The sequence below is a fragment of the Bos taurus genome, chromosome 10 (assembly GCF_002263795.3).
Source record: "Bos taurus isolate L1 Dominette 01449 registration number 42190680 breed Hereford chromosome 10, ARS-UCD2.0, whole genome shotgun sequence".
Taxonomy (NCBI): domain Eukaryota; kingdom Metazoa; phylum Chordata; class Mammalia; order Artiodactyla; family Bovidae; genus Bos; species Bos taurus.
The window spans coordinates 19,489,584-19,502,128 of record NC_037337.1 but is presented as its reverse complement, the minus strand read 5'-3'; the positions used below and the strand labels follow the sequence as shown (position 1 = coordinate 19,502,128).

General features: G+C 36.4%; 1 protein-coding gene across 7 annotated transcripts in view; it reads right to left on the bottom strand.

The window, feature by feature from the left end:
* Positions 1-12,545, bottom strand: part of BBS4 (Bardet-Biedl syndrome 4) — a 45,984-nt gene that overhangs the window by 29,988 nt on the left and 3,451 nt on the right. For 5 of the 7 annotated variants that reach the window (XM_024997616.2, XM_010808954.4, XM_059890459.1 and 2 more), the window contains exon 2: positions 8,004-8,055. The exons of the other annotated variants lie outside the window; for them this stretch is intronic. Coding sequence is in view for 1 of the 5 variants with exons in the window: in NM_001075956.1 (NP_001069424.1) it covers positions 8,004-8,055 (52 nt within the window). In the remaining 4 variants the exon portion in view is untranslated. The remainder of the gene's footprint in view (positions 1-8,003; positions 8,056-12,545) is intronic. 7 annotated transcript variants of the gene reach the window in all.

The following is a 12,545-nucleotide window of genomic DNA, read 5'->3' as shown; positions in this document are numbered from 1 at the left end:
ATGACTACATATGTTATTTGTCAAAATTCAAAAACTGGGCACCTAAAATTTGTAGATTTTACTATCATCGGGGAAAAATAAAAGTTGTATATAGTACCTTCTATTTAAATTAGAAGTTAACACTATTCCTCAAAAAAATCAAGTAAAATTACGTCATTAAGTGGAGCCAGCAATTCCACTTCAGAGTATATACCCAAAACAGCTGAAAGCAGGGAGCCCCTTTCTACAGTGCTGCTAAAATGCTTCCAAGGAAGTTAAGGCCACATTGCAATGAGGCCCTGAACAGCAGTGAGGTGGGCAGTCAGCCACTAACTGGGCACTTTCATCTTCATCTACTGGCCTCACCCCACACCACAATGAGGTGACATTCAGTCACAGAGGGACAGATCAATGTTCTCATTAAAACTAACAGAAATGCCGAACACTTCCGGCAGGGCTCCAGCCTTGTCAACACGGGAAGCCTCATCTGCAATGTGGGGGCTGATGGATCTGCCCTACCAGGAAGTCCTGCCCCTCCACCATTGCTCTCCAGTTGAGAAGTGGAAGGCAAAGAAAGAAGAACAAGAGGAGTCCGGCGACAACATGAGCTTTTTGACTAAATCTCTTATGTAACATATTCAATAAAAAGCGAAGTCCTAGAAAAAAACATAAAAAAAGTAGGTACTCAAATGTATTTATTTATACATCAACATTCATGGCAGTGATACTGACAATAGTGAAAAGGTAGAAACAACCCGTAAGTCCATCAACAGATAACTGGATATACAAAATATTTACTGTGTGTACAAACAACAGAATATTATTTAGCCTTAAAAAGTAATGAAATCTGTTCAACAGGCTATAACACAGATGAATCTTGAAAATATGCTAAGTGAAATAAGTCAGAAACAATAGGATAAATGTTGCATAATTCTGTATATATGAATGCACTATCGAGAATATACAAATTCAGAGAGACAGTATTGGCTTGGCTTGAAAAGTTCACTTGGTTTTTTCTGTATGATGGCGCTAGTTGCACTTAGTTGTCTTTAACGTCATTCAGAACAGTTCTGTTAGATTCTATTGTGACAACTGTCATATCAGCATGCATTTTTTTAAATTTATCAAAATTGGTGAATTTTTCTGTAGCCACTTTAATACTAAAGATGGAAGATAAAAAGGCAACATTTTTGGCATATTATGCTTTATTATTTCAAGAAGGGTAAAAACACAACTAAAACGCAAAAAAAAAAGGTTTGTGCAGTGTATGAAGAAGATGACTAAATCAAACATGTCAAAATGGTTTGCAAAGTTTCATGCTGTAGATTTCTCGATAGATGATGCTCAGTTGGATATACCAATTGAAGTTGACAGTGATCAAATCAAGACATTGAGAACAATCATATCTATACCACGTAGGAGATAGCTGACATACTCAAAATATCCACGTCAAGCAATGAAAATCATCTGCGCCAACTTGGTTATGTTAATCACTTTGATGCTTGGGTTCCCCATAAGTTAAGTGAAAAAAACTGACTGTATTTCCATTTGTGATTCTCTACTTAAACATAATGGAAACTTTCCATTTTTAAAACGAATATGACAAGCAACAAAAAGTGGATACTGTACAATAACATGGAATGGAAGAGATCATGGGGCAAGTGCAATCAACCACCAACAACCAGACCAAAGGCCAGTCTTCATCCAAAGAAGGTGATATGTTGTATGGTGGAACTGGAAGCGAGTCCTCTATTTATAAGCTCCTTCTGGAAAACCAAATGATGAATTCCAACAAGTACTGCTCCCAATTAGACCAAATGAAGGCAGCACTTGAAGAGTCTCCAGAATTAATCACTAGAAAATGCATAATCTTCCAACAGGATAAAGCAAGACTGTATGTTTCTTTGATGACCAGGCAAAAACTGTCATGGCTTGGCTGAGAAGCTCTGAATCATCCACCATATTCACCAGACATTGTACCTTTGGATTTCCATTTATTTCAGTCTTCACAGAAGTTTCTCAATGGAAAAAATTTCAATTTCCTGGAAGACTGTAAAAGGTACCTGGAACAGTTCTTTGCTCAAAAAGATAAAAAGTTTTGGGAAGATGAAATTATGAAGTTGCCTGAAAAATGGCAGAAGATAGTGGAACAAAACAGTGAATACGTTGTTTAATAAAGTTCTCGGTGAAAATGAAAAATGTAAAAGCCAGAGGAACTTTTTGGCCAAACCAATAGAGGATACCAGAGGCTAGAGGTGAGGGGAGATGGAGAGTTTATATTTAATGGTTAGAGAATTTGTTTGGGGTGCTAAGAAAGTTTTGAAAATAGATGATGGTGATGGTTGCACAACATGGTGAATGCCACCAATGCCACAGCATTGTACTTTTAAATGATTAAAGAAGCAAATGTTATGTGTGTTTTGCCACAATTTCTTAAAACTTCATTTATTAAAAAATACTTTAAAAGCAAACCACAAGCTGAGACCAAGTTTCTCACATAGTAAATAGATTGTCTCAGATTGTAAATTAAATTCATCCTAGCCTATGCAGCCACTCCAAAATGAGTAAGGTCTTCAGTGAAGACTCCTTTAAGGAAGCAAATAAGCCCATGAAGTAAATCAGTTAACTCACCTCAACTGAAAGCCAGAAGAAAGTTTTCTGAGTTATCTGAGGTCATATCATGGGAGGGAAATGAAGAGGATGTAAGTAGCCCCACGTAGGATACTTTTTCTCAGAACCATCAAGTAGTTCTGTAAACAATTCCAAATAAGTTGCTTGTTGTTGAAAAAGTCCTAATATATTTAGATAAGAATCCCAAATAAAAAGTTGTTTATCCCCTCCAGTGAGCTGGCACTCACTACCCTTAAGACTGGAGTCAAGCTAGGATATTGGCCTCTCAAGCTGAGGAGGGAAGGGTGTGGGAGACAACATCCAAACCCAGACTCAGAACTTCTTGGTTAAAATGCCATGGCTGCTGCTTGTTCAAATAAAGTCTCTCTGCCTGTTATTTCAACTTAAGTGTGAAGTCCCCATGATAAACTTACCAACTTCCTACAGTCTACCTTCTACTGAAGTATCATACTCTTTAACTACAGCAGTGGTTCTCAATCAGGAGCAATTCTGTACCCTAGGGAACATTTGGAAATATCTGGAGACATTTCTGGTTGTCACAACTGGGTGCTACTAACATCTACTAAGTAGAGATAAAGAATGCAGTGGCCATCTTGCAATATGCAGGACAGCTCCCCCAACAAACAATTATCTTGACCAAAAAGTCAATAGTATCAAGATTGAGAAAATCTAGAGATTAAAAAGATATTTAGGATTTTTACAATTTTATTGAAGTATGTGTGTGTGCTGTCATGTCTGATTCTTTGCAACCTCATGGACTGTAGCCTGCCAGTCTCCTCTGTCCATGGAATTTTCCAGGCAAGAATACTGGAGTGGGTTCCCAGTTCCTACTCCAAGGGATCTTCCTCACCTGGGGATCAAATCCACTTATCTTGCATCTCCTGCACTGGCAGGTGGATTCTTTACCACTGTGCCATGTGGAAAGCCTCTTATTGAAGTATAGTTGATTTACAATGTTAATTTCTGCTATACAGCAAAGTGACTCATCTATATCTATCTATTCTTTTTCATATTCTTTTCCATAATGGTTTATCACGTGAAACCTTAGTGAAAGTCGCTCAGTTATGTCCGATTCTTTGCAACCCCATAGACTACACAGTCCATGGAATTCTCCAGGCCAGAATACTGGAGCAGGTAGCCATTCCCTTCTCCAGGGAATCTTTCCAACCCAGGGATTGAACCCAGGTCTCCCACATTGCAGGCAGATTCTTTACCAGCTGAGCCACCAGGGAAGTGCTCTCACAGACACAGAGAACAGACTTGTGGTTGCCAAGGGGCAGGGAAGTGAGGGAGGGAAGTATTGGGAGTCTGGAACTAGCAGATGCAAACTATTATATACAGGATGGATAAACAGGGTTCTACTGTATAGCGCAGGGAACTAAATCAATATACTGTGATAAACCGTTACCATGATTTTGAACAAAGTACTATGATTTTGTTTATACTAGATTTTCAATATGCTATGATATATACTGCTTCATATGCTAAATATATACCATTTCATATACTATGTTACATACTATTTCAACAAAATACTAGATTTTCAATATACTATAAACCTTTATCATAGCATACTGAATCTAGTTCCCTATGCTATACAGTAGAGCCTTGTTGTCTATCCATCCTGTATATTGTAGTCTGCATCTGCTTATTCCAATGCCCAATACTTCCCTCCCTCACTTCCCTGCCCCTTGGCAACCACAAGTCTGTTCTGTGTCTGTGAGTACGCTTCTGTTTCATAGACACATCCATTCGTGCCATATTTTAGATTTCACATGTGTGATATCATATGGTGTTAGTCTTTCTCTTCCTGACTTACTTCGTTTAGTATGACAATCTCTAGGTCCACCCATGTTGCTGCATTATCTCATTCTTTTTAATGGCTGGTAATTTTCTGTGTGTGTGTACACATATATATATGTACACACACACACACAACATCTTTATTCAGTCATCTGTCAATAACATTTAGGTTCGTTACATGTCTTGGCTTGGTAAATAGTGCTGCTATGAACACAGGGAAGCATGTATCTTTTTGAATTAAGAGTTTTGTCTATGTATATGCCCAGGAATGGAACTGCTTGATTATATGGCAACTCCATTTTTAGTTTTTTTGAGGAACCTCCATACTGTATTCCATAGTGGCTGCACCAATTTACATTCCCACCAACAGTGTAAGAGGGCTCCCTTTTCTCCACACTCTCTCCAGGATTTACTATTTGTAGGCTTTTTAATGATGAAGACTCTGATCAGTGTGAGGCAGTACCTCATAGTTTTGATTTGCATTTCTCTAATAATTAGTAATTAGGAGCATCTTAACATGTGCCTGCTGGCCATCTGTGAGACATCTAAAGATTGCACAGTGAAATATGGAAGCTTTCTGTTCAAAATACTACCCTGATTTTTAATTTGTTAAAGTTCACTAATCCTTAGGGCTGATTTTTTCCCCTGTTTTCTTTATACTTCCCTATGTTTTCCAAATTTCTATAAGCTTATGCTGATTTTCTCATTAGAAATTAAAAGATGCTTACTCTTTGGAAGGAAAGTTATGATCAACCTAGACAGCAATATTAAAAAGCAGAGACATCACTTTGCCAACAAAGGTCCATCTAGTCAAGGCTATGGTTTTTCCAGTAGTCATGTATGGATATGAGAGTTGGACTATAAAGAAAGCTGAGCGCCGAAGAATTGATGCTTTTGAACTGTGGTGTTGGAGAAGACTCTCGAGAGTCCCTTGGACTGCAAGGAGATCCAACCAGTCCATCCTAAAGGAGATCAGTCCTGGGAGTTCATTGGAAGGACTAATGTTGAAGCTGAAACGCCAATACTTTGACCACCTGATGTGAAGAGCTGACTCACTGGAAAAGACCCTGATGCTGGGAAAGACTGAGGGCAGGAGGAGAAGGGGACGACAGAGGATGAGATGGTTGGATGGCATCATCAACTCAATGGACATGGGTTTGAGTGGACTCCAGGAGTTGGTGATGGACAGGGAGGCCTGGCGTGCGGCAGTTCATGGGGTTGCAAAGAGTCAGACACGACTGAGTGACTGAATTGAACTGAATTGAACTATATTTATATATGAATCACACCTCTGACACTATGCAATACAATGGTATTGCAAATGTGTAAAATGATTGCCCAAAGGCAAAGCAATCTTAGCTGATTAACAGAAAGATCCAAATCAACAGATTTTATCTTCCAGACATTTCACTTGGCCCTGTTCACATCATACCTGGAATATTCTATTTAGTTCTAAACGCTCTACTTCCAAGATAGCCAACAAATTTCACTATAGAGCCAAAGCAATAATGGCAAAAGAGTTCTAAACTCCCACATGGAAGAGCTGAAACTGGATATGTTTAACCTTCAGAAGGATGGGCCTAAGGAATACACACTGCACTTTAATTATTTGCTTATATTCCCTATGCCCTGAAGACTGTCAATTCCCTGAGGGCAGAATCCATGCCCTATTTATCTGTGCATTCCAAATACCTATCACTCACTGGTCTTGGAACCTGCTCAGTACTCACAGGTATGAGGGGTTCAAGAACAGGAAAAACTAAACTTTAATACCAGAAACCAGAAAGTGGTTGCTCTGCAGTGGGGAAGGGAGGAAGAACTGATTGGAAAGGGCACTATGCTGCTGCCAAGTCGCTTCAGTCGTGTCCGACTCTGTGCGACCCCATGGACTGCAGCCCACCAGGCTTCTCCGTCCATGGGATTCTCCAGGCAAGAACACTGGAGTGGGTTGCCATTTCCTTCTCCAATGCACGGAAGTGAAAAGTGAAAGTGAAGTCGCTCAGTCATGTCTAACTCTTAGCGACCCCATGGACTGCAGCCTACCAGGCTCCTCCGTCCATGGGATTTTCCAGGCAAGAGTACTGGAGTGAGGTGCCATTGCCTTCTCCCAAAGGGCACTATGGCACTGCTTAATTTTTTAGCATACTTGTCAATATGTCCCTTTCCCAATAGCTATAAACTTTTCATCTCATTAGCCTGAATTGGGCATGGGCCAATTCTTGATTGGTGTATACTAATTACAATTTTCCTGGACTGGAAGTCAACTGAACCACACGACATGACCCTGGAGGAAGTATGGAAAGAATACTGGAGGGATGATTACAATACCACAAGTCCCAAATCACCCTACTGATTAAATGAACAGATATCACAGCAAGAAGATGCTCATGTCCAGAAATGGTGTTTAAAATATTAGCAGTGGGGACTTCCCTGGTGGTCCAGTGGGTAAGATTCCCTGCTCCCAAATGCAGGGGCCCTTTGATCCCTGGTCAGGGAACTGGATCCCACATGCCAGAACTATAGATCCTGCATGCCACAACTAAGACCCAGTCCAGCCAAATAAATACACACAAATATAAAAAAAAAAAATTAGCAATGATGTTAGACATTGGCAGAATTCATCTAAATTTCACAAATAATCTACATTGTAGATGTACTGTTCTTTCAGTGAAAACTGTTTTCCAAAAAAAAAAAAAAAAAAAAAACCCTTTGAAAATAAATTCCTGAAAGTTAATATTTTCCAACAACTTGTATTATAATTTCAAAGAATAACAGAAACAGAAATGCCCCAAGTAAACACTTTATTAACAAAATCAAAACTCTGAGCAAACAACAGGAGAACGCATGCTGCAAAACGGCATATAGCCTGGTGACTGTAACTCAGGTATGCAAACAAGAGCAACACACAAGACCCTGGGCAACGCACACCCCTTCCATGTTTCCTCATCTAGCAGATAATAAATAAATGAATAAACAATAAAACAGATGCTCTCTCCTGCTAAACAAAAAGTTCAGGTATAGTCTAAGGCCTAGGAAGTAGATAAGACACCCAGTCCTTTAAAACTGGGTGAACGTGGAGGAAGAGCCAGTATAGTCACTGACAAACAGGATGCAAACCCTCCTAAGATTTCCTAGGTTAACAAATGAAGAAATCTTATTCCTCTATACAGTACGTACCTCAATTGGATTTTATTTTTTAAATTAATTAATTTTATTTTTTGCTGCATCTCACAGCATCTTACCCCGATCAGGGATCTAACCTGGGCCCCTGGCAGTGAAAGCGCTGAGTCCTCACCAAGTTAGGCTTCCCAGACTTTTTATAAAACCTCACACTTATTCAACACACATATACATGAGATTATTTGAGGCCTGATCTATACTACAGGAACTTTATAGTGGTTTTTCCACAAGTAGAAAGTTAGTACACATTTATATATTAAAATAAAACCCCATTTAAACATACTTTTAGGTAAAATCAATCCCCTAATATCTAACAACTTCACAAAATGAAAGCTAGATATGGCAGAATAGAATCAATAAGACAGAAAAATCTGTGCAAATATACAGACGCAATGAAATTATATACAGACCTTTTTTCAGCACGGGTTTTTGAGATTCAGCAGACACAGGAAGCTGAGTTCTCTGAAATGAAGAAGCCTATGTTAAAGTACCACCATAAATCTTGCTAGCTTAAAGAAGCATTCAAATAAAAATCATCAGCTCTCCAATCATGCAAGTAATCTAGTAACTGCATAAAAGTACAAAGAATTATTTTGAATATGGTTTAAAAACCAAATGTCAAGTTGCACTTTTGCTGTCCCAATTATTAATAATGCATAATGCATATTTATTGTATATATTACAATGTGCATTTATTATACAGAACTGTAATGCATGATATAAAGTATACAAATAAATGTGTTAAGTTCTTAGACATATTAGTATTATAAAACATATTAGTATTACACTCAATGCTATACTGATTTGCACCAAAACCAAAAAAATCACAATTTTGATAAGAGGAAGCCTATAAAGTCATCTACACAGAGATGATCGAGCACTCAATTCTAGGATGGAGTATTTTTACAAAGCCATTATTTAATATCATAGACACACTATTTTATACTATAACTTGGCAGAAAATCTTCAAATGAATTTTTTTTTTTAATCTGCCTCCCATGTTGTGTGTAAGAAGCTTCCCGAGTGGCACTAGCGGTAAAGAACCTGCCTGCTGATGCAAGGTATAAGTAAGAGATGCAGGCTCAATCTGGGTTAGGAACAATCCCTGCAGGAGGCCATGGCCACCCACTCCAGTATTCTTGGCTGGAGAATCCCATGGACAGAGGAGCCTGGCAGGCTGCAGTTCAGAGGGTCGCACAGAGTCGGACATGACTGAAACGACAGCATGCATGCATGTTGTACATAAGCAAAAATAATGGCTGAAAATTTCCAGAAGTAATGAGACATGTGAATCTTTAGATTCTGGATGCTCAACCAATTCTAACCAAGTTAAATGAAAATAAATCCACACTTAGATACATCATAGGACCTCGCCAATGACAATAAGTTCTTAAAACCAGCCAAAGGAAAAAACGTATCACCAGATTATCTGCAACAAAACGACAATTAGACTGACAGGTGACTTCTCAACAATTAAAAACAGAAGATATCATTGACATTCTAAGAATAATTAGAATTAGTACCTTACCCAAGAGTAAAGTACTAAGTAAAGTGAATACTAACCTAGACATGAGATCAGCAAACTATGGCTCACAGGTCAAATCCAGCCTATTGCTATATGGCCTGCAAGCTAAGAATGATTTTTACATTTTTCATATTAAAAACAATTTTAATATTTTAGAACACATGAAAATTATATAAAATTCAAATTTCAGTGTCTACAACCAAAATGTTATCAAAACAGTTACACTCACATGTTTACATATTCCCTATGAATGATCTCCACTATAAGTGCACAATTGACTTACTTGTGACAGAGAATATATGGCCCATGAAGCTCAAAATATTTACAACTGGCCCCCTAAAAAACAGTTTCTCAACTCCCAACCTGAACTTTTACACCAATCAAAACTAACATTCAAGAACGGCAAAATTTAAGTCTTTCAGACAAAATTTAAGTTTTTATAATGCCTAAATAAATTGTTAATGAACATACATTAGGAAAAAGGAAAATAATCTCAGAAGCAAGGAGTAGAACAACTAAAGGAACTGGTAAAATATGGAAGTATAAGCATCTACTTACTGCATAAAACAAACAAAAAGTATAATTTGTGGGGCTGAACTGAGATATACAAAAACTAAAAAACTGAACAATGGCATAATTGGCAGAAAGCAATGGGTAATAAAACATTTGATGATCCCTATATTATTCAGGTTTAAATATGAACTTTAAGTTAAATATATATTATTTAAAAAATCTGAGTACTTTGTTAAGGAAGATGAAAGTCAGAATAGGAGAAAAAAATGAAATTCTCTAGTTAAAAGACAGATTGCCAGAATTGTTTTTTTTTTAATCTAGATATACGCTATTTTGTATAAAGAAACATCTAAAACAAAAGGGCAAAGGAAAACAAAGTAAAAGGGAGAACACATACGCCAAAAATACAGAAGCAAAAGGAGAAAGTAGCAATATTAACATTTAGACAAAAGAGACTTCAAGAAAAAAGCTTCATTAGGAAAACGAAAACAAAACAGATTGAAAACTAATGTGGAAAGGGCAAATTTTAAAGCCTTTAAAAAAAAATACATAGGGTAGGGAAGTCTTCAACAAGATATAAAAGCATAAATCAATTAAGAAAAGACATAAACATTCAACTACATTGCAATTAATAACTTCTGGGGACTTCTCTAATAGTCCAGTGGTTAGGACTTGGTGATTTCAGTGCTGAGGCCTCAGGTTCAGCCCCAGTCAGGGAACTAAATAAGACCTCTTGAGCTGCACAGCACAGCCAAAAAATAATAGCTTCTGTTCCAAAAAGGAAGCAAAGAATGAAGACTGAGGGAAGATATATGCAATACAAAACAAAGCCAAAAAAGACAAGTAACAGGCAGTAACTGTAGGTATTACAAGTCAGTAAGAAAAACAAATATTGAGGTAGAAAATTAAATAAAACACAAGACCTAGGCATTGCAGAGAAAAGGAAATGGAGACAACCAACAATACTAATACTAATCAGGGAAATGTAAATTACTCTCGTTTAAGATTTCATATCCACCATGTTGACAGAATTTAAAGCTGTAAATATAACACGGATGTGAGCAATGAGAACTGGTGGTACAAGCATCAATAGCTACAATCATCTCAAAATTTCCCATAAGCTATAAAGTTAAAGATGGATGTAGCCCATAAACCAGCAATCAATCCATTTCTAGGAATACTCTGGGGGGAACTCTTACATCAGGAGACATATATAAAAGTGTTCATAGCCAGGTCTGAGATACTAATAAATTTTGCATCCTTAGTACTTAAGTTGCCTTGCCCTAGTCCTGGCCCTGTTCACAGCAGCATTTTTTTTTTCTTTTAATTAAAAACCAGAAGGGAAAAAAAAACAAAACATTGAACTCACAGAAACAGAAAGTAAAAAAGTGCTTGCCAGGTGTTACAGGATGAATATGGTCTAAGGATCTAATGCATAACATGGTGACTATATTTAATAACACTGTACTGAATAACTGAAATTTGCCAAGAGAATAGAATTTAACTGTCCTCATACACAAAACAGGTGATGGGTGTGTTAATTAACTCAATGATGAGAATCCTTTCACTGTGTGTGTGTGTGTATATGAAATCATCACGTTGTATATTATAAATACGTAAAAATTTTGTCAATTATACCTCAATAAAGGTGAAAAAAATCAGAAATAACCCAAATCTCTATCTAACAGAATGGACAAATTGTAGCATTTCCCTGTAAGAAGATACCTCATAGCTTTAAAAAATGAAGAAACATTAATTTTTTTAAAAAAATCAATATATTATTTAAAGATATTAAGTATGATAAAAGCTATACTTAAAACCAAAGAATAACATAAAATTAAGGAATGAGATCATTTCTGGTAAAAAAAAAAAAAAAGAGGAAAATGCAGCAGGAAAGAGACATTTAGGTAAGTTTGTTTTTAATGACTCATTTCTTAACATGTGAAGTATAAGTTTTCATTATAGAGTTGACATTTAAACAACAAGGGTTTGAATTCTGAGGGTCCACTTATATACAGATTTTTTTCAATAATAAAAATATTAAACTTAATATTTAAACTTGTGTATAATTTATATATTAAATACTTAATATTTATATATATTGAATATTTTTAGTAAAAATTTTGAGTATATTTCAGTAGTAAAAATATAAACATATCCCAAGACTGGTTAAGTCTACAGATGCAAGGGAGCTAGGGATAGACAGGGCCACTGTAAATTAGACTTAGATTTTCAATTGTGCAGACAATAAGTGCCCCAATCCCCACTGTATTCAAAGACCAATAGCACTGCTCTTTAAAACTTTTAATAACCTTTTATTCTTTCAGAACAACCAAAAAAGACCTCAAAATAAAAAAGAATTTATAATGTTCTTTTAGTTATTTTATTATCTTGATAGAACAAACATAGAAATCTTAACTAATGAAACAATCCATTTTTAAATGGGCAGAAGACTTGTAGAGACACTTAAAAAAGATATGGATGAATAAGCACATAAAAAAGTATTCAATACCATTATTCATTAGGGAAATACAAATTAAAATCACAATAACCACTACTACACATCCACTAGATGAGCTAAATTCAAAAAGGTTGACAATACCAAGTGTTAGCAAGGATGTGAAAAAACTGAATTCCTCATACACTGCTCATAGAAATGTTAAATAGTATAGTTTAGCCACTTAAGGAAACAGTTTTAGGTTTTGTTTCTTTTTAAAGCATAAGTTTACCAAATAACATAGCAATTACTCTCCTAGAGAAATGAAAACACAGGCATGCCAAGACTTGTATGCCAATAGTCATAGTGACATTATTCAAATAGCCAAAAACAGGAAACAATCTAAATATCCATCAATTCTGCTTAGAAATAAAAAGTTACAAACTTTTACTGTTATTACATACAATATGAATGAAC